The sequence below is a fragment of the Homarus americanus genome, unplaced genomic scaffold (genome assembly GCF_018991925.1).
Source record: "Homarus americanus isolate GMGI-L3 unplaced genomic scaffold, GMGI_Hamer_2.0 scaffold1024, whole genome shotgun sequence".
Taxonomy (NCBI): Eukaryota; Metazoa; Arthropoda; class Malacostraca; order Decapoda; family Nephropidae; genus Homarus; species Homarus americanus.
In genome coordinates, this window is record NW_024715228.1 from 10,118,740 (window position 1) to 10,142,110 (window position 23,371).

Below are 23,371 nucleotides of genomic sequence, written 5' to 3' on the forward strand. Positions count from 1 at the left end.
CGGCGGAAAAGGAGAGAAGACGGGAAGGCTGCGTTTAGTAAAAGGGGTAAGATGCAGTTTCTTAGAACAAATTTTTAGGGGGGTCGTATGTATGTTCTCTCAGCACATGAGGGCAGTGCTGTTTTCTTTTAGGGGGGTCGAGTGTTAGCGGGAGAGAAAAGGAGAGGAGAGAAGACAAATGCTGCATTTAGCACGTTAAAGGGGTGAGATGCAGTCCTTAGAACAAATTTTAGGGGGGTCGTATGTATGTTTTTCTCAGCACATAAGGACAGTGCTGTTTTTTTTTAGGGGGGTCGATTGTAATATTCAGAAATTTCAGAGTAATTTCAAATGCCCCGCCATTAGCGATACTGAGCGTTCAAGGTCATCTGAGGGGAGAGAGCGCTTCCTGCTCGTAGCGAGAGATTGCGGAACTAGGCCTATATGATATTAAATGTAATTTACCGAATTAATAATGATGCGATTCATGAAGTAAGGAACTATTATTGAATTTGAAATTATTATAGATCGTTTATCAGTCTGAATAATGTTACGGGTGTCCCAAGGAGTTATTAGTTAGGCGGAAAATATGTCACGTAGGCCCAAGCTAACGCCTTGAGGAGACGCGACGCTGGCTAGGTCTCAGTCGCGGGGAGGATTCATACAAAACAAGACGTCCCTGCGCGTCTGGCACAGAAATAGTCACGTGGCCTAGTCACCTGTGCTGCGCTATTGCAGTATAACAAGTAAGTCTCATTCGATCTCAGACAGGGTTAGATAGGGCAGTGGTAAAGTAAACTAGAGCTAACAGTGAGTTCATTTCAGGGTTTCCGTCAGAACCCACTTGACTGGAGTTGACCGGAGTTGACCGGAGTTTGACTGCGAGAGATTGACTGCCGTTTGAGACTGCCGTTGATGATTGAGGGTGGCGTTTGTCGCCATTGGACCGATCAGAGTAGGCCTGTCACTGTTTTAGCGGGGTACCAAAGGATCTCTTGAGGGAATCTAGCCGTCCACCCGGACGGCTCTCAACACGTCGGCTCACAACACCACATGTCCCGAGCCGCTTGTGAAACCCTCTTGCTAACGGGAAGCTAAAGCTCCTCTCAACTGCACAAGGTCTGATTGGCTCACTCTCTTCCTGCCCATGGACGCACTGGGAGTACACTGAGGCTATCTGAGTATATTAATGGTCACACACTGAGACCGTGAGTCTAGGACTCTAGGAGATACCTAGAGGAACATTTTACCTTCCTTATTACGGGTGTAGTTAACACCATTCCTCAGACTGATATTATCTTGACGTGTGTAGTTTAATATTTCTTAAATAATTTTGATAGTAGTGTTTTTTTTTAATGTTTGTGTCATTAAGTGGAACCAGAGTGATACTGTGAATTGATTCTTTTAGTGCATCTGATTGTTCTTCATAATTCTGATCTCAAGTATAACCTTGTTCCCCAGAGTAGTGTTTTAAGTTTAAGTTAAGAGGTGCGCATATTGGTGTACCATTATTTGATTGTGGTTGTAGTGTTGGAGGGAATATAAGTGTCTAAATTTTACAGTGTGTCTCATTCATCCCAGTCACAGACGCTATCCTTCCACGGGTCACGGACAATTCATTTTGTGTAGTAGATTTAAGTGTTCTTGTGCTGGTTCGGGATTTTTCTCAAAGGGGCGCTTCCACTGCCATTACCATCTATTAAATTTTAATAAACCCCAAGTCAAGTGAGAAATTAAAGTCCAGTAAATTCCGACCGGTTACATATATATATATATATATATATATATATATATATATATATATATATATATATATATATATATATATATATATATATATATATATATATATATATAGTTTCTCACTATTGATCTTTTTTTCTCTTTATTCATCGTAAATTCCGACGGTTATATATATATATATATATATGTAACAACATATATATATATATATATAGCATATATATATATATATATATATATATATATATATATATATATATATATATACCCATATATATATATATATATATATATATATAGCATATATATATATATTATATATATATATTATATATATATATTATATATATATATTTCATATATCCACAATGAAAACGTGGATAAGATAAATCTTGATAAAATCCTGCGGGGAAGATGGAAACAGCGAGATTACCTTAGCTTTTAGATCTTTATTCAAGGCGTCTTGAATAAAGGCAGAAACTAGGCTCACGTTATTCCATCTTCCATATTAATTTATCAGATATATATATATATATATATATATATATATATATATATATATATATATATATATATATATATATATATATATATATATATATATATATATATATATATATATATATATATATATATATATATCTGGTTGTGTGGTGAATTTTCAAGGATACAGATGCTATACCTGTACAGTACATGCAATTCAAGGGTCCAACCTGCCTTGTGTTCAACAAAGTGAAACAGTTAATATGCACCGTATCCAAGAACAACCACAATTCATGAAATGGTACCTACATAATTCTTGCACACAGTCACAAAACTGTTTCTGAGTACTAAGGGGATGGAACAGGGTTACCTTCCGTAAACTGCCACGCGTGGACCCACTGCGGGTGAGGCTGCTGCTGCTTCCACTGCTTCCCACCACATTCCCGTCACTACCGACATTCCCACCACCACCACCATCTGTCGGGCCCCCACTGTCACTGAGCTGAAACAATGAACATCAATCAACACAAGTGGTACCATACACCCAGTTAATCAATACAACTTGAGCCATGTATTTAAGCAGATATTTCACTAGCATCAGTAGAGTGCAACTTGCTCTATACAGTACATTTGTATGGTCAGTTAATATTTCATCCAGGGGTGGGATAATTCCTATTGTCTATTTGAAATTAGTATGTTGTGATGACATGTATTAACAGGGAGAGCACCATATGCTAAGAGCAAGAGCAAAAACTATAAAAACATTTTACACCTAGACATCTTATGTCGTAGGGAAGACATTCTACTACTAACCGCTTGTGTACGGATCCAGTCTTTGCTGAATAAAATGGTTCGGCATCAGCCAAATAAGATATTAAAGTGGTATTCCATAGCAAGGGGGTTAGGTGAATCTACTAACCAAACAATCACTTCATATTTTAATGTACGTACTGTACAATACTCTGGTATTGTACAGTACGTACATTAAAATATGCATAATAAAAAATAAAAAATAGAAGAATGCAGTGTTTAACTGCCAACTGGCTCGACAGATGACGTTACGTCTTAAGAATGAGAGAAACCTACAACGTGGACTCACTCAATGTTTATTGATTGATATGGTCAAAACCTGTAAAGAATGAGACACTTGTTAACTAATGATTACATTCTATTACTGTACCTGTATACATTATACATCTGTTAGTAAATACTCTATCCAAATTGCTTTACGCTATGCACATAATATGTAGTTCACAACATTTCACCATAATACCAACAATCACAGAATTCTTTCACTCACATGTGCAGGCTTATAGCTCCACTTAACAGCTAGTATCGCTAATGTGTACAGTCAAAGGGAGTTTGGCGGATACTGCCAGCCACAGGCATCCAGAGCCCTATATATAATCTTAACACACAAAAACTTGTTGTGCATCCACCCATCTGGCGAGGTCACAGGTTGCGCAACAAGCATCTTTGAGGCAACGCATAAAGCTCCAATACTCGAGACGGCTTTTCTCTTTGAAGGTAGGAAAGCATATGTCTCGGGAGTGTAAGGTTGACATAACTCTGTCTAGCACTTCCCATGGTTCCGATCTCTTTATATCTGCAGACTGTGATGGGATAACCTAATTTTTGCCAATACTGTAGTTGCCTCATTTTTGAGAGTGGTCGTATCACCTTGGTTTCTTCCGTGGCTCCCTTTTTCCCTCATCGGTTGATCCTCCGCCCGATGAGGTCGTGCGTCAGCTTCAAATTTGCTCTGTTGGGTCTTCTTGACAGGGCCATTGCCCTTCCTTGTAGCTGCAGGCATGACTACACGAACTCTTCAATGTAGCTTTTCCAGCGCACTCCTCCATGGTCGCTGGTTTCTGGGTTTCGGCTAGTTCCTGGTTGGTGTTAGTCATGCCTATCGCTAACAGTTCGAACACCTTTCAGTTCATCTTGCTCTTCCGTCGTGTGGCCAGCAAGTGATTGTCCATCATTTTCCATATTTAGATCGATTTCTTGTGGCCACTCATTATTTTTTAAGTCCACCATTTCATTCAGTTGGGTGCTGTCCTTTGTGATATGTGGTGGTATATGGGCACAGTTCAGCGTGTCCTGGCAACAGCAGCAAGTACACTGATGTGTCTGGGTACTGGTACACGTGCACACTTCCACTGTGCCTTGGGGCTTGTTAAAAGCACACACTTCTGCTGTGCCTTGGGTTGTTACAAGCACACACTTCTGCTGTGCCTTGGGGCTTGTTACAAGCACACACTTCTGCTGTGCCTTGGGGTTGTTACAAGCACACACTTCTGCTGTGCCTTGGGGTTGTTACAAGCACACACTTCTGCTGTGCCTTGGGGTTGTTACAAGCACACACTTCTGCTGTGCCTTGGTTTTACAAGCACACACTTGCTGTGCCTTGGGGTTGTTACAAGCACACACTTCTGCTGTGCCTTGGGTTGTTACAAGCACACTTGCTGTGCCTTGGGGTTGTTAAAGCACACACTCTGCTGTGCAGTTGTTACAAGCACACTCGCCTGGGGTTGTTAAGTGCACACTTCTGCTGTGCCTTGGGTTGTTACAAGTGCACACTTGCTGTGCCTTGGGGTTGTTACAAGTGCACACTTCCGCCTGGGTGCTATGCACACTTGCTGTGCCTGTTACAAGTGCACACTCGCTGTGCCTTGGGTTTAAAAGCACACTCGCTGTGCCTTGGGGTTGTTAAAGTGCACACTTGCTGTGCCTACAAGTGCACACTCCGCTGTGCCTGGGGGTCGTTACAAGTGCACACTTCTGCTGTGCCTTGGGGTTGTTACAAGCGCACACTTCTGGTGCCTGGGGGTTGTTACAAGCACACACTCTGCTGTGCCTGGGGTCGTTACAAGTGCACACTTCTACTGTGCCTTGGGGGTCGTTACAGCACACTTGCTGCCTTGGGGTCGTTACAAGTGCACACCTCACTGTGCCTTGGTTGTTACAAGTGCACACCTGCTGTGCCTTGGGGGTTGTTACAAGTGCACACTTCTACTGTGCCTTGGGGTTACACACACCTCCACTGTGCCTTGGGGTTGTTACAAGTGCACAATTCTGCTGTGCCTTGGGTTGTTACAAGTGCACACTTCTCCTGTGCCTTGGGTTGTTACAAGTGCACACCTCTACTGTGCCTTGGGGTTGACAAGTGCACAATTTGCTGTGCCTTCGGGGTTGTTACAAGTGCACATTCTGCTGTGCCTTGGGGGTTGTTACAAGTGCACACCTCACTGTGCCCTTGTTACAAGTGCACACCTCCTGTGCCTTGGGGTTGTTACAAGTGCACCTGGCTGCCTTGGGGTTGTTACAAGCACACACTTCTCCTGTGCCTTGGGGTTGTTACAAGCACACACTTCTGCTGTGCCCTGGGGGTTGTTAGAAGTGCACACTCTGCTGTGCCTTGGGGGTTGTTACAAGCGCACACTTCTGCTGTGCCTTGGGGGTTGTTACAAGTGCACACTTCCACTGTGCCTTGGGGGTTACAAGTGCACACTCTGCTGTGCCTTGGGTTGACAAGTGCACACTTCTCCTGTGCCTTGGTTGTTACAAGTGCACACTTCTACTGTGCCTTTGGGGTTGCTACAAGCACACTTCTCTGCCTTGTTGAAAGTGCACACTTGCTGTGCCTTGGGGGTTGTTACAAGTGCTCACTTCTGCTGTGCCTTGGGGTTGTTACACACACACTTCTGCTGTGCCTTGGTTGTTACAAGTGCTCACTTCTGCTGTGCCTTGGGGTTGTTACAAGCACACACTTCTGCTGTGCCTTGGGGGTTACAAGCACACACTTCTGCTGTGCCTTGGGGTTACAAGCACACACTTCTGCTGTGCCTTGGGGGTTGTTACAAGCACACACCTCTGCTGTGCCTTTGGGGGTTGTTACAAGCACACACTTCTGCTGTGCCTTGGGGTTGTTACAAGCACACACTTCTGCTGTGCCTTGGGGGTTGTTACAAGTGCACACTTCCGCTGTGCCTTGGGGGTTGTTACAAGCACACTTCTGCTTAGCCTTGGGGTTGTTACAAGCACACACTTCTGCTGTGCCTTGGGGTCGTTACAAGCGCACACTTCTGCTGTGCCTTGGGTTGTAACAAGCACACACTTCTGCTGTGCCTGGGGTTGTAACAAGCACACACTTCTGCTGTGCCTTGGGGTGCGTTAAAGCGCACACTTCTGCTGTGCCTTGGGGTTGTAAAAGCACACACTCTGCTGTGCCTTGGGGTTGTTACAAGCACACACTTCTGCTGTGCCTGGGGTTGTTACAAGCACACACTTCTGCTGTGCCTTGGGGTTGTTACAAGCGCACACTTCTGCTGTGCCTTGGTGGTTGTTACAAGCACACACTTCTGCTGTGCCTTGGGGTTGTTACAAGTGCACACTTCCACTGTGCCTTGGGGGTTGTTACATGCACACCCTGCTGTGCCTTGGGGTTGTTACACACACACTTGCGTGCCTTGGGGTTGTTACAAGTGCACACTTCCACTGTGCCTTGGGGTTGTAACAAGCACACACTTCTGCTGTGCCTTGGGGTTGTTACACACACTCTGCTGTGCCTTGGGGCACACACTTGCTGTGCCTTGGGGTTGTTACAAGCACACCTTCTGCTGTGCCTTGGGGTTGTTACAGCACACACTTCTGCTGTGCCTTGGGGGTTGTTACAAGTGCACACTTCCACTGTGCCTGGGGTTGTTACAAGTGCACACTCCGCCTTGGGTTAGCCACTCTGTGCCTGGGGTTGTTGCGCACACCTCCGCTGTGCCTTGGGCAAGCGCACACTTCCACTGTGCCTTGGGGTTGTTGCTACAAGTGCACACTCTACTGTGCCTTGGGGGTTGTTACAAGCACACCTTCCACTGTGCCTTGGGGTTGTTACAAGTGCACACTTCTGCTGTGCCTTGGGTTGTTACAAGCACACACTTCTGCTGTGCTTGGGGTTGTTACAAGCACACACTTCTGCTGTGCCTTGGGGTTGTTACAAGCACACACTTCTGCTGTGCCTTGGGGACAAACACACACTTCTGCTGTGCCTGGGGTTGTTACAAGCACACACTTGCTGTGCCTTGGGGTTGTTACAAGCGCACACTTCTGCTGTGCCTGGGGTTGTTACAAGCACACACTTCTGCTGTGCCTTGGGGGTTGTTACAAGTGCACACTTGCTGTGCCTTGGTTGTTACAAGTGCACACCGCTGTGCCTTGGGGTTGTTACAAGCACACTTGCTGTGCCTTGGGGTTGTTACAAGCGCACACTTCCGCTGTGCCTTGGGTTGCCATAAGCCACACTTCCACTGTGCCTTGGGGTTGTTACATGCACACTCTACTGTGCCTTGGGGTTGTTACAAGCGCACACCCACTGTGCCTTGGGGTGTTACAAGCACACACTTCGCTGCCTTGGGGGTTGTTACAAGCGCACACTCTGCTGTGCCTTGGGGGTTGTTACAAGCACACACTTCTGCTGTGCCTTGGGTACAAGTGCACACTTCCACTGTGCCTTGGGTTGTTACAAGTGCACACCCCTATCAGCCTGGGGCGCACTTCCACTGTGGCCTTGGGGTTGCTACAAGTGCACACTCCGCTGTGCCTTGGGTTGTTACAAGTGCACACTTCCACTGTGCCTTGGGGTTGTTACAAGTGTACACTTCTGCTGTGCCTGGGGTTGTTACAAGCGCACACTTCTGCTGTGCCTTTTGGGGTTGCTGTGCGCACACCTGCTGTGCCTTGGGGTTGCTACAAGTGCACACCCCTTGCTGTGCCTTGGGGGTTGTTACAAGTGCACACTTCCGCTGTGCCTGGGGTTGTTACAAGTGCACACTTCCGCTGTGCCTTGGGGGTCGTTAAAAGTGCACACTCTGCTGTGCCTGGGGGCTGCCAAGGCGCACACTTCCGCTGTGTCTTAGGGGTTTTGCCAAGTGCATACCTCCTGCTGTGCCTTGGGGTTGTTACATAAGTGCACACCTCCACTGTGCCTGGGGGTCGCTGCACACTTGCTGTGCCTTTGGGGTTGTTACAAGTGCACACTTCCTGCTGTGCCTGTTACAAGTGCACACCTCCGTTGTGCCTTGGGGGTTGTTACAGGCACACTCCGCTGTGCCTTGTGGTCGTTGCACATTTCTCCTGTAAAAGGTTAGGGGATGTTACAAGCACACACTTCTGCTGTGCCTTGGGTGTTGTTACAAAGCACACTCTTGCTGTGCCTTGAGGTTGTTACAGGCCACACTTCTGCTGTGCCTGGTTGTTACAAGCACACTTCTGCTGTGCCTTGGGGTTGTTACAAGTACACTTCTGCTGTGCTCTTGGGGTTGTTACAAGCACACACTTCTGCTGTGCCTTGGGGTTATGCCATAAGTGCACACTTCCACTGTGCCTTGGGGTTGTAACAAGCACACACTTGCCAGCCTTCATGTTACAAGCACACACTTCTGTTGTGCCTGGGGTTGTTACAAGCACACACTTCTTGCTGTGCCTTGGGGTTGTTCCCCTGCTGTGCCTTGGGGACAGCCAGCAAGCACACCTCTTACAGCCTTGGGGTTGCTGGCAAGTGCACACCTCCCACCTGTGCCTGGGGTTGTTGCTGCGCACGACTTCCACAGCTTTGAAGGCGTGCACACCTCCATGTGCCTTGGGGTTGTTACAAGCACACTTCCACTGTGTACCTTGGGGGTTGTTACAGCACACACACCTGTGCCTTGGGGTTGTTACAAGCACCACCTCCACTGTGCCTTTGGGGGTTGTTACAAGCACACACTTCCACTGTGCCTTTGGGGTTGTTACAGCACACACACCCTGGCTGCCAGCCTTGGGGTTGTTACAAGTGCACACACTTGCTGTGCCTTGGGGTTGTTACAAGTGCACACTCCACTGTGCCTGGGGGTTGTTACACACACCCCCTGCTGTGCCTGGGTTGTTATGCGCACACCTCCACTGTGCCTTGGGGTTGCCATGCACACTTCTTGCTGTGCTCTGGGGCATAAGTGCACACTTCTGCTGTGCCTTGGGTTGTTACAGCACACACTTCTGCTGTGCTTTGAGGGTTGCCAAGCACACACTCCCCTGCTGTGCCTTGGGGGTTGTTGCCAAGCACACTTCTGTTGTGCCTTGGGGGGCTGTTAAGGCACACTTGCTGTGCCTTGGGTTGTTACAAGCACTAATTTCTGCTGTGCCTTGGGGGGTTGTTAAGTAAGCACACACCTCCGACGTGCCTTGTTGTTACAAGCACACTTCCACTGTGCCTTGGGGGTTGTTACAAGCACACACTTCCACCAGCCTTTGGGCTGTTACAAGCACACACCTCACGCTGTGCCTTGGGGTTGTTGCGCACACCCCTGCTGTGCCCTGGGAGCACAAGCGCACACCCAGCACGCCTTACATACACACTTGGCTAGCCTTAAGGTTACAAGTGCACACTTCTGCTGTGCCTTTATAAGTGCACACTTCCACTGTGCCTTGGGTTGTTACAAGTGCACACCCCCTGCTGTGCCTTGGGGTTGTTACAAGTGCACACTTGCCAGCCTTGGGGGTTGTTACAAGTGCACACTTGCTGTGCCTGGGTTGTTATGCATACCTGCTGTGCCTTTGGGATTACAAGTGCACACTCTCACTGCCTTGGGGGTTGCCATACACACATTCTTGCTGTGCCTTGGGGGTTGCCACAAAGCACACAACCTGCTGGAGCCTGTTGTTACAAGTGCACACTTCCACTGTGCCTTGGGGTTGCCATGCACACCTCCACTGTGCCTTTGGCCAGCCATGCGTGCACACCACAGCCTTTGGGTTGTTGCAGCGCACACTCCGCTGTGCCTTGGGGTTGTTACAAGTGCACACCTCCGCTGTGCCTGGGGTTGCTACAAGTGCACACCTCCCACTGTGCCTTTGGGGTTGTTACAAGTGCACACTCCACTGTGCCTTAAGTTGTTACAAGCGCACACTCTACAGCTTGGGGTTGCTAAGGCGCACACTTCCACTGTGCCTTGGGGTTAGCTACAAGCACACTCCCACTGTGCCTTGGGGTTGTTACAAAGTGCACTCCACTGTGCCTGGGGTTGTTGCTGGGCACACTCTGCTGTGCCTTGGGGTTGCCATAAGCGCACACCCCCTGCTGTGCCTTTGGGGGTTGCTGCAGTGCACACCCCTGCTGTGCCTTGGGGGGCACACTCTGCTGTGCCTTGGGGTTACACATGCGCACACTCTGCTGTGCCTTAAGGTTGTTACAAGTGCATACCTTGCTGGCTGAAGCACAAGTGCACACCTCTGCTGTGCCTGGGGTTGCCATGCACACCCCCTGCTGGGTGTGCCTGGGGTTAGCCATGCACACCTCCACTGTGCCTTGGGGTTGTTACAAGCACACTCTGCCAGCCTTGGGGTTATGGCAAAATACTTTGCTTAGCCTTGGGTTACAAGGCGCACACCTCCACTGTGCCTTGAGGGTTAGCCATAAGTGCACACTCTGCTGTGCTCTTTTGCTGTTACAAGCACACACTTCTGCTGTGCCTGGGGTTGTTGCTTGCACACACTCCGCTGTGCCTTTGGGGTTGCTACAAGTGCACACTTCTGCTGTGCTTCTGCTATAAGCACACCTCTCATGTGCCTGGCATATACACACACTTCTGCTGTGCCTGGGGGTTGCTTTCATACACACACCTCTGCTGTGCCTTGGGGTTGCCAGGCGCACACTTCCACTGTGCCTTGGGGTTGTTAAGGCGCACACTTTACAGCCTTGGGGTTGTTACAAGTGCACACCTCCACTGTGCCTTGGGGTTGCTTACAAGTGCACACCCCTGCTGTGCCTTGGGGGTTGTTACAAGCACAACTCTGCTGTGCCTTTGGGGGTTGTTACAAGTGGCACACCTCTGCTGTGCCTTGGGGTTGTTAAGGCGCACACCTCTGCTGTGCCTTGGGTTGTTACAAGTGCACACTTCACAGTCTGGGGTTGTTACAAGCACATGCACTCTGCTCTGCCTTTGGGGGTTGTTGCGCACATGTCTCATAGCCTGGGGTTGCTACAAGTGCACACTTCTCCTGTGCCTTGGGGAAGGGCGGCGGCACTGCTTGGCTCTTGGGGGAAGTGTCATGCTGCACACCCCCCCTGCTCTGCCTTTGGGGGTTGCCACAAGTGCACACTTCTCCTGTGCCTTTGGGGTTGTTGCCAAGTGCACACTCTCTGCTCTGCCTTGGGGTTGCTACAAGTGCACACTCTCCTGTGCCTTGGGGGCTGTTACAAGTGCACACTCTGCTGTGCCTTTGGGGTTGTTACAAGGCGCACACTTGCTGTGCCTTGGGGGTTGCTTACAAGTGCACACTTCTGCTGTGCCTTGGGGGTTGCTACAAGCGCACACCTCCTGCTCTGCCTGGGGGTTGCTACAAGTGCACACTTCTCCTGTGCCTTGGGGGGTTGCTAAGGCGTGCACACCCCCTGCTCTGCCTTGGGGTTGCTGCTAAGCAAGTGCACACTTCTCCTGTGCCTTGGGGGTTGTTAGCGCGGCACACTTCTGCTGTGCCTTTGGGGAAGTTGCTGCAAGTGGCACTGCTGTGCCTTGGGGTTGTTACAAGTGCACACTTCCGCTGTGCCTTGGGGTTGCTTACAAGTGCACACTTCTGCTGTAGCCTTGGGTTGTTACGCGCACACTTCTGCTGTGCCTTGGGGTTGTTACAAGCACACACTTCTGCTGTGCCTTAAGCTGTTACAAGTGCACACTCTGCTGTGCCTTGGGTTGCTATAAGCGCACACTTCTGCTGTGCCTTGGGGGTTGCTACATGCACACTTGCTGTGCCTTGGGGTTGTTATATGCACACTCTGCTGTGCCTTGGGGTTGTTACAAGTACACTTCTGCTTGTGCCTTGGGGGTTGTTACAAGTGCACACTTGTTGTGCTCTTTGGGGGGGGGCGAGCATATGCATACCCCTGCTGTGCCTTGGGGTTGCTGCCAAGTGCACACTCTGCTGTGCCTTGGGGTTGTTACAAGTGCACACTCTTGCTGTGCCTTGGGGTTGTTGCCAAGTGCACACTCTGGCTGTGCCTTGGGATACATACAAGTGCACTACCTGCTGTGCCTTGGGTTGTTACAGTGCACACTTTGCTGTGCCTTGGGTTGTTGCTAAGTGCACACCTCTTGCTGTGCCTTGGGGGTTGTTGCTAAGTGCACACACCCCTTGCTGTGCCTTGGGGTTGTTGCCAAGTGCACACTTCTCCTGTGCCTTGGGGTTGTTACAAGTGCACACTCTGCTCTGCCTTTGGGGTTGTTACAAGTGCACACTTCGCTGTGCTTTGGGGTTGTTACAAGTGCACACTTCCGCTGTGCCTTAAGGTTAAGGCGCACACTTCCACTGCCCTAAGGTTGTGCTGCGCACACCTGCTGTGTCTTGGGGTTGTTACAAGTGCAAGCACTGCACTGCCTGGGGAGTTGCCAGCAAGTGCACACCCACTGTGCCTGGGGTTGTTATGCACACCTCCACTGTGCCTTGGGGTTGCCATAAGTGCACTTCCACTGTGCCTTTGGGGGCTAAGGCCACATAGCGCACACTCCTCCTGTGCCTGTGCCTTGGGGGTTGTTGTCCCGATACGTTAGGTGCACCTGTTTTAGTCAGGTATATTAGTAAATACTCTATCCAAATTGCTTTACGCTATGCACATAATATGTAGTTCACAACATTTCACCATAATACCAACAATCACAGAGTTCTTTCACTCACATGTGCGGGCTTATAGCTCCACTTAACAGCTAGTATCGCTAATGTGTACAGTCAAAGGGAGTTTGGCGGATACTGCCAGCCACAAGCATCCAGAGCCCTACAGTATATATAATCTTAACACAATTTTTTTTTATATTGCCCAGGGGGCTAGTTTATTGGGCACTCCCTTACATCCTGTGCAAGGTGAAGCACAGAAGCGTTTACAGTGCCCAACTGGGAAGCATGCGGAGTTCATGCTTGCCTTTATGACTCGTGCATTAAGGGCGTAAAAGCCTGAAGGGTCATGGGTTTTGTCAGCAAGTTACATAAAGTGACAGAATGATGAGTGTGTGGGGGGAAAATTCCCGGTACAATTTATCTGTTTACGGCAAAGTGTGGCAGGTCCCTAATAATGTCAAGTGCCTGTCACTAAGGAGATATCTGGTCAGGGAGGGAAGAGGTGTTGGTAACGGCTGGGGACCTGTAGGAGGAGGTCATAAGGCAAGTGAGGATGTTGTGCATCCACCCATCTGGTGAGGTCACAGTCGCGCAACAAGATGGGGTCAGAGGGTTCAGAGATCGCGGCGTAACGAGGGCGGCGATAACACCATGAATTATCTAATAAAATCAAAATGTATACTGTACTGTATGTCCTGTTACAAAAGACGGTCCATATAAATTTGTAGTCCAAAGAACACGGGAAATTTCCACTAAAAGAATATTACCCATATTTGTCAAAATTTTCATTTACGTATTAAGGCTTCACCAGAGAATTATCCCTATTTAACTTGATTCCCTTTCTCAGTCTCTCATTTGGTTTGCTAGTTTTATAGGGATCATATCTTTAGGCTGAGGCATCTACTGGCGATGTTCCTGTCACCACATGAGGATTACCATAATTATACTCTATAATCTAAATCTCTACTCTGTATGAGCTTTCTACATGAAACTTTTGATTCTGACTTGACATGACAGTGAGTGAGAGGTATAGTAATGTGAGGGTGTAATGCTACCGACACTGTAGAGGTCTATCAGGATGTTGCCTGTTAAAGCCACCAACCACACCTCCCCTTCATCACCACACACACGCATTAACACGTACACACACACACACATCCACCATTGGGCCTCACTTGACTCCAACTTGACCACAATAATGAATACTGTACAGTACAATACTCCAATAAAGCCACTCAATAAAATATACCTATTTTTACACACACATATTAATAAGTGGGGAAGTTCATTAATGAGTGAGACAACAATAAGGTTAAGGGGCGTAGTAAGTATAAGTGCGGTGGCGGGGAGGGAGCTGGTGACATACAGCACCAACACACTCCTCACTGTGCCCCACACCCTCCCTGCCTGCCCACCGCCTGCTCACACTCACCTGTTGTACACTGCCGCCAGCGTTAGCAAAAGTGCATTCGCTTCAGTGACCATGGTCACACCCTGCCATAGGGGGAGGTGGAGCACACTGGGAAAAGTACCTATTACCGCTGGGGATGACAATCCTTCTCAGCATCCATGGCATGTGTTGGGTATCAATAACTGATATACAGTAATGGAATTGAAATAACCTGTAAAACGAGCCACTCTCATCATCTTGATCCCCAAATACTGTATTTATGGTTCTTGTGGCATGTTTTGGAGTCCCTGGTCCATAAATCCTTAAAAGCCAAGTCACTCTCCAGGCTCTTAATATTTTGGAACCCTTGTCGCCCAAAGGGCTCGCTCATGAAACACGCACGCGCGCGCACACACACACACATCATTGACAACCGAAGGGTCAAGACGTACCTGGCGCTCCTCTGGCAGCAGCCAGGTCAACTGTTAAGTTGGCTCATACCAACTCCCTCCCCTGAACCCTCCACCCCACCGGAATATCAACACGTTCTCGCCATAAGTTACAATTGCATTTAAGAAAGGAATGGAACCAGTGTTGAACAGAGGTGAACAGTGCTTAAGTCAGTGAGAACAACTCAACAGTAACAGCCTCACACAGTGAGGTCCCAGGTACCCAGTGATAACGGCCCGTGAGACCCAACAACAACCAGTGATGTGTTAATCCGTCTACGATAGGAAGGCCTGGGACCACACCTCACTCATATAACACCATCTGTGAGGGAATTACTACACCACGTCAGGCCCCTCATAACACCATCTGTGAGGGAATTACTACACCACGTCAGGTCCCTCATAACACCATCTGTGAGGGAATTACTACACCACGTCAGGTCCCTCATAACACCATCTGTGGGGAATTACTACACGTCAGGTCCCTCATACACCATCTGTGGGGAATTACTACACCACGTCAGGTCCCTCATAACACCATCTGGGGAATTACTACACCACGTGAGGTCCTTCATAACACCATCTGTGAAGGAGTTACTACACCACGTCAGGTCCCTCATAACACCAACTGTGAGGGAATTACTAAACCACGTCAGGTCCCTCATAACACCATCTGTGAGGGAATTACTACACCACGTGAGGTCCTTCATAACACCATCTGTGAGGGAGTTACTACACTACGTGTTTGCTGTTCAACACCTACATTAATCTGTATGTTCACTGTACTGTATGTCCAATGTATATTTTCAGCCTTTGGGCTGCAAAACTTTATCAATAAACAGTTAATTATTATTATTCTTATTATACACACACACACACATACACAGTGAACAGTGGTGAACAGTGCTTAAGTCAGTGAGAACAACTGAACAGTAACAGTCGTATCCAAGTTAACCTTCACACAGTGAGGTCCCAGGTACCCAGTGATAACGGCCCGTGAGACCCAACAACCAGCGATGTGTTAATCCGTCTACGATAGGAAGGCCTGGGACCACACCTCACTCATATAACACCATCTGTGAGGGAATTACTACACCACGTCAGGTCCCTCATAACTCCATATGTGAAGGAGTTACTACACCACGTGAGGCCCCTCATAACACCATCTGTGAGGGAATTACTACACCACGTGAGGCCCCTCATAACACCATCTTTTATGGTTCTGATGATTCACTAATGAATCACCGGGTAAAATTTTAATTTAAATACCATAAGTATTTGGATGCTTAGATTCGAGATAGGCTATATTGGGTAAATGTTAAGTTTGGGTCATCCCTGTACTTAGACATGCAGACTGGTTTTTTTCTGATGGTTTGCGATGTGTTATGAAAGATTTTGACCTTCATTTCTATATGAAATCATTAGTTTTGAGTTACTACCCCCCTCCCTCCCCTTACAGGTGTATGTTAAGATAATCTTATAACTTATCATACTCTCACCTAACCTCTGACTTGTATTTTCTTGTGCGATAGAAAAATGTTTTGCGATAGAAATCCAGTAGAGATAATGTCTTAATGTTTGAAGTACTTAGTCCCATAGTTAGAATCTTAAGATTCCCCAGGTGACCATAACCATAATAATGCCAATATTGTTTGGAATGTTTATACTATGAATTAGTTAGTGCTTAGTAATATTTATATATTCAATATAGTATTACTGGGTTGCACAGTAAAGCAAAATTAGTTATAATTATCTAATAATATTTATTTACAGAGCCGATCAGCCGAGAAGGTTGGACAACTACTTCCAGGGTTCATCAAGGCAGATGAAACACATTTACCAAAAGTAGATGTCTTTATGTTTGTAGAGTATTATCAAGAACTCGGCCATAAAGCTTTGAAGCACGTTTAATTACATCTGTCATCTGATCATCTCAAGCCCATCCCCTGGCCATGGTCGTCCCTTGTCCTTCCTAAACATTAAATATAGACATCAGTGACGAAAACTTACATTTTCCAGACATGAAATAGAGAACAGTGAGGAAAACTTTCATGTTGGAGTTATCGGCCGTTTGTATCATTTTGGCAGCCATCAAGTAAATACACACGATGATACTTTAGCAGTAATTTATTTTAACCTAAAAATAAGGTATGACGGTGTATATCAACATTGTATATGGCCACTAGTCCTGTATTTCTGCTGGTTTAGGAGGGAGATAGGAAGGAACTGATTCACAAATAGGGTGGTGGACGAGTGGAACAAGCTTAGCAACTTTGTAGTAAGTGCTGGAACGCTGGAAAGTTTCAAAATGAGGCTGGATAGATTCATGGATGATAGAGAGTGGTAGTAACTCTCGACAGGAGCTGCCATGCACAGGCCAACCGGCCTATTTGGACTCCTTATTTTCTTCTTATGTTCACACCACAGCTGGCTGATTCCAGGCTCCCTCTCGGCGGTTCGAGCTAGTATGTGACATCACAACCAATCACAAAGCTTTTCGTAGTCACGTGACTTTTTAGCTACTTTAACCCTTATTTTTTTACACCTTTTGGCCTAATTAATTTAAAAATGTCATTATCATAGCGAATTTAAGCGTTTTCTTTACCGATTGACCTGCCATCTTACGAAAATATTCTGACCGTCAACTCGCCCATCGCCAACCGCATTGCTATTTGAATATTCAAGTCCCTTTCTAATATTTTTCATGGTCGGAAAACGACCTATATTAGTCCGAATTTAGTCAGCGAGATATTAAATGTGTCGTAATGGATACCCTCATTAAACAATGTACCTTGTTACTTCAAAACATTCAAATGTGAAACTGGTTTCTCAAATTAGGCATGTTGAACTTAAAAAAAAAATAATAATCAATAATACGTTGATCACACCAAAAAACATTTTATTATTTTAATATAAGATCAATTCACATAAATTTCAACTCGGTTTATTTAAAAAAATGTTTCCTTCAAGTCCAATTCCTTTTCCCAATAAATTCCAATTCAATTCATATTTGACACCATCCCTGACTGGGAACTATGGGGAAGTCACTGAAGGGTGTAGGTCACACTTACCTGTTCCTTGTTTTGGGGGGCCCAGCAGCAGCACAAGTGCTTCATGGAGGTCACTCACCAGGATCCGACACTTGGCGATGCCGCACCAACACGGCTCAGCACCCCCCACCATCCCCAGCAACCCTACCTCTTACTTCTCACGCCCACACCCGCCAACAACACTGCTGGGTGTACCCCACACGCCCTCAGTTTGCTCAAAGGCCACTGTAAGGGTCCAGCGCACGTGGCGGGGTTTGGTGTAGTAAGGTGGGGGGAGAGTGCCAGGTGCGTGAGTATGGGGGGCACGCAGCAGAGTGCGTGTGGAGCTCCGCCCCAGGTAACACTCCGCCCAGGCAGGAGGCTGGACTGAGTCAGTGGTTCACCCACCGGCGGGGCTTTTCCTGCCACGCCCGCCCTCCACCCACCCGGTAGCCGCCCACTCTTCTCCTACATCACCATCACTTATTTATTCTGTTCGCCTCAATCACCGGAATGCACAACACTTCACTTTTTCAGTTACAAAAATTTAACTAAGGTTTATGGGTGGATAACTCTTTTACCTTTATAACTTATAAGGTAGCGGCGGCAATAGACACAGCACTGTTTTGTACCTACAATTCAAACAACATATTAATACTCTTAAGTTAAAATTACCAATAATGAACAGTCAGTTCGGTGTGGCGCCAACACCTCCACTACAGCCAGTCATCACTCGTGGTGACTGGACACTGCACCCACTGTACCGTCTCCACAACACAGAGCCAACTACAAACGTCTCCTTATTGTCGCTTACATCCAAGCACAGGGTTGATCAACACCAAGCTTTACAGTATATGGGTGCATTTCAAGGATAAGAAATAGCATACGTTTATTGTTTGGTAAAAAAAAAAAAATCTTATAATAATAATAATCACTGTATGGGAAGTGAGGGTATATATACTGCATATATAGAACGCTACAATACACGTATTTGTACATTAATTGTAGATAATGGCGGTGACCACAGTCTTAAACACAGACGCTATATACATTTGGTGGGTTCTAAGCCACTCTAAATGCTAAACTGCCACATGTACAGCCAGAAGCAGTAATTTACCCCCCAGTACTGAACCACGACAAGTGAAGGCCTGGTGATCGGACAAACCTTTCACCCTCCCTAGGTCCAAACGTTGCTGGGTAGTGTTTGAACTTTCTTGGCTGGCGACGTTTCATTGTGTCAAATTGTCAATGTCGGTCTTCACTGGCTGTGGCTCCGGCTACTAGGGTAATGACTGCTTCTGACTGTATTTGTAGACAAGATGTAGCCAGGCAGTTACTATCTGTTAGTCTACTTTCTTGGTTGTTGTTTCATGTAAGTTTCGCCCAATATAACAGTCTAATGAGCTATGGATCCACCTATGGTTACCGGTGTCTGTGTATGAATCTTATAAAAGTGTTGTTGAACAGACGAAAATCACAGCTAATTTATGTAGAGTTCATCTGTCCTGTCCTGTATATGTAGACTTGTAGAAGGTGGTACTCAGTAAATCCAGTTTGATTCCGTTCTCATAATGCAGATACACTTGTCCTTGCATTTGCCTTCACACACCAACATACCACTTTCAGTGTGGGAGGAACCGATACACATGAGGAATGAGAGGACATCAGTTACAATCAGTGTATCTGTACTAGTGACTTGGACGCCGTTGACAGTTATGAGGACGGTAAATCCCGTCCTCCCACTGGGGTCACGTAAGAGTCACATGAGAAGTTGAGGAAGGCTTGCACCCTATATACGTGTTCCAGAGCACCAAATTGAGAAGCAACTTGGAGTTGGCATTGTGTGTAATTATATCAACATTACACAATATAATAACGGGGCAGAGGGTCATGGAGCAGAGCGGGGCGGGAGGTCAGTAAGTAGCAGCACCAGAAGAGCATCACACTGTATACTGTAGGCCAAAGAGGAGTAGTTACGGGAAAATAAGTATCTTGACGAGGAAAAGGAGAAGCAGAATGGAAAAAGGGGAGAGGATAAAATGGAGGGAAGATAGAGAGAGAGAGAGGTAAGAGGGGGAGCGTTACAAGCAGCTCTTGTGTGATCACTTGTCATTTCCGGTGAGAGAGAGAGAGAGAGAGAGAGAGAGAGCAAAACACAACTCATCTGGCGCCACACACTACCTCTTCTCAGACGTTTCCTAGCCCACGGCTAACCACCTGGGAGCGCCTGTTGCAAGACTCGGTTCTGAAAGTCCCGTGGTGTTTACCCACAGGGCTGTGTAAACGCTGTCTGTAGTATAGGTTTGTTTTATATTTGCTTCAAATTAGGATTATCAATGTTGAAGTACTACCTGACGCTGGGTAGTGTTCCAATTCATGGCTACAGAACCTGGTGTTGGAGAGCTCAGTTTAAAGAGATGGATCCATGTCCAATTATATGACTCATTAACAACAACTTTGGTGGTCGTAACAGTGACCCCCTTTATAACAGTAAGATGTTGCGTTTTGCCTTCATTCACATTGTTACTTCATCCCACACCGACTTTCTCCGCCTTGAGAAAGGTATCAAGGCCACATTAATATTCTTTCTTTCCAAAGTTTAATTCGAACAGAGGCCCCCCGTACCTTTTGACCAGAGCAACTGCTGGCGAGGGACGCCCCAGCAGGCCCACATCCTACTCCCCAAGGCAACGGCATGCAGATCACGTACTGTCGAGCCAGGAGGTGATCAACATGCACATTATAATCTCCCAACCAACCAACACAACAAGCGCCACACCACCAGCATGACAGCAATGCAGAGATCCTACACAGTCTACTGACCTCCTCCCCTCGACATAGCCACCTCTAGTGGGTGGCCATTGGGTAAATAAGAATCACAAAGGCCGAATGTGATGTTAACATGAAACTTGATCCCCTGGGCTCCCCCTCTGTCTTCTTTACCCAGCCAGAAATACGTCAGCTGTTTAAGGCATAAATAATATAACATATTGGGTGGAAAGTCCTCAGGAATACATCAGTGTCCAAAACCTAACGTACGCTCACACGCTCTCTTCGTGTAATTTTCCTTCAGCTTCAAATTATGTAGGAAGATAAGGAAGGCGTCTAATACACTCAAGGACACACAGTAGTAACAAAATGCTGGAGCACAGAGAAATACTTCCCCTTTTGAATCTTACATGACTTATAACTCCAGGACTGGCTCTACCTGGCTGTCCTACCAAGGGCATAAACGGCTTGTATGTCTCTTCCACTTCCTGTACTAACACACGTAAAAAAATAGTGAAATAAAGGTGAGATTACAACTGACACATGACAATCAATGGGACGAAGGTATGACACTCCTTGACCACCTCACACTGTATCTCACTTGTCAAGTGTGATTCTACAGTATTTCGTGTAAGCACAGGAGGCGCGCTCACACACAAATAACAAAGCCTGGAAGTCAGAAGACACATGAGGGGTAACCACGTGTGTATGCTGGGAGGCCGTCCAGGAGACACGGAGTGCGAGTGGCAATGAGGAGGGCGGAGAAAACACAACTGGCTGCCCTCCACACCCCATGACTACCAAACACCACCGAGTCCTTCACGTGTGGACACCTGCACCGAGTCCAGATTAAGTCAAACATAAGGTATATATGAATACAGCCAGAGGTATCTGTACGCCTATAATTAAACAGTAACACATCGTTAATACATTACGGTTCTATGGGACAATTGTAGGAGCTCAACTCTAGTAAGCTGACCAGTTACCGTGTGTTCTGATTACGACCAGGAAGCCCAGCACCTCATCCTCTCATCTTTACTCTCTCCCTTCGTCCCTGCCACCACCATTACACAAGTACCATTTCATACTCAGGCAGACGATAAATCGAAGAGGAAGTCGAGGAAAAACTAAAGATAACAGGAGGAGCCGACGAAGATAAGAGGAGCCGACGAAGATAAGAAGGAGCCGACGAAGATAGGAGGAGCCGACGAAGATAAGAGGAGTCGAGGAAGATAAGAGGAGTAATATGGAGGATGGATAACATAACATGCCGTGAAACTAGACACTCGTCTCTGGGGTAAGATGGTCATGCATGGTCTCGGGCATGTGTCTCATTTACTGCTCATTATGTTAAGTTATTTCTGACAATAAAAACATCAGCTCAAAGAAATTAACGATAAAGTCGAGAAATATTAAATTTTCTCGTAAAAGACTTAGGAGAAATAGGAAATACAGCAAGGATGTCGAATGGTCATATTTAATAACATGAATGACGACAAGAGTAAAGGAGACGACCCAGGGTACGGGAAGGTGCCTGGCTAACACGACACGCCACAGGATCACCTGCCATAAAAAAATGTCCATCTGGTGGGGAAGATGTAAGAGGACCCCCGGTAACCCACAACCCCTTCAACAACCGCATGCCCATTTTAATTCCTCTCCTGCCACCCCTCTCTCTCTCTCTCCTAGTCACTTTCCCTTTCCTCCCTCACTACTATCTATTTCTTCATTATTATACCTTTCTTCCAGTTAATCACCTCTTATCACCACTTCCCTCTATCTTGTACCATCAGTTATCCTAATCATCATCTCACCTCAGCATAAACATCATGAACTTGTAGGTGTCCACCACACCTCTCCTACACACACGCTCACTTCCTCATCTATTCTATGGGCTCATCTTCCACCGCCTAACTTAACGTAATAACCTTTCCTCCCATTCCCCTTTTTCCTATACTCAAATTCACCCTTTACCAATGTCCACGCCTGTATCTAACACGCCCCGTGTATAATACAAAGGTCTATGTTAGTACATTCCTATATTTCCATCTTGAATCAACACTCAAATCTACCCATACAAGTGATAGATTCAATAAAACATTCTCGGTTAGTAAAAGTGTTTGGTGCTGGTGTAGTTAGATTATTGTTGTGGCCCCAGTAAAAGTACAATAGGCATCAGCGATACTGAAGGACGATACAAGGTCATCGTCTCACAGTACTACACACACTACTGACACATGGGTTTGAACCTGACAACAAAGACGGGATCCTGGAGGAAAACATATACAGTACAGTAAACAATGTGTTTTTGCTCGTAACAAGGCTAATAAAGTACGGTTCATACCTTATTTGATGCAGTTCAGTTCTGGTCACCGTATTACAGAATGGATATAGAATCCTGGAAAGAATCCAGAGGAGAATGACAAGAATAATCCCGCATTAGAACCTTGAGTACAGAGACAGGTTAAAGCATCTTAATTTTACCCTCGAGACGCAGAGCGAGGGGCAGACAGATAGAGGTGTAAAAATGGAAGTCAGGGCTAAACAAAGGGACATTACAAAGGTACTCAAACTATCCAACCAGGAGCGAACTCGTAACAATGGTTTCAAATTAGACAAATTTAGATTTAGGCGCGAAATAGGTAAACACTGGTTTGGAAACAGAGTAGTGGATGAATGTAACAAGTTACCAAATATCATCATTAACACGAATACGCTGGATAGCTTCAAACATAGGTTGGATGCTTATATGAGCAATAGGGGTTGGGTGTAAATGGAACTGCCCAATATGGGCCAATAGGCCCGCTGCAGTTTCCTCCATTCTTATGTTAACGAGAATGTAGTGCACGAGCTGCCTCACAGTTAGTGGCTGCCTCCACTGCCTACTTCAC

General features: G+C 46.7%; 1 protein-coding gene across 12 annotated transcripts in view; it reads right to left on the minus strand.

The window, feature by feature from the left end:
* Positions 1–23,371, minus strand: part of LOC121856740 (AKT-interacting protein-like) — a 192,504-nt gene that overhangs the window by 17,678 nt on the left and 151,455 nt on the right. For 9 of the 12 annotated variants that reach the window (XM_042352447.1, XM_042352462.1, XM_042352478.1 and 6 more), the window contains one exon: positions 2,576–2,707. In XM_042352447.1, coding sequence (XP_042208381.1) covers positions 2,576–2,707 — 132 coding nt within the window. Of the gene's footprint in view, positions 1–2,575; positions 2,708–17,753; positions 18,031–23,371 lie in introns of those variants that run through there. The other 3 variants (XM_042352515.1, XM_042352435.1, XM_042352505.1) reach the window with 3 other exon arrangements.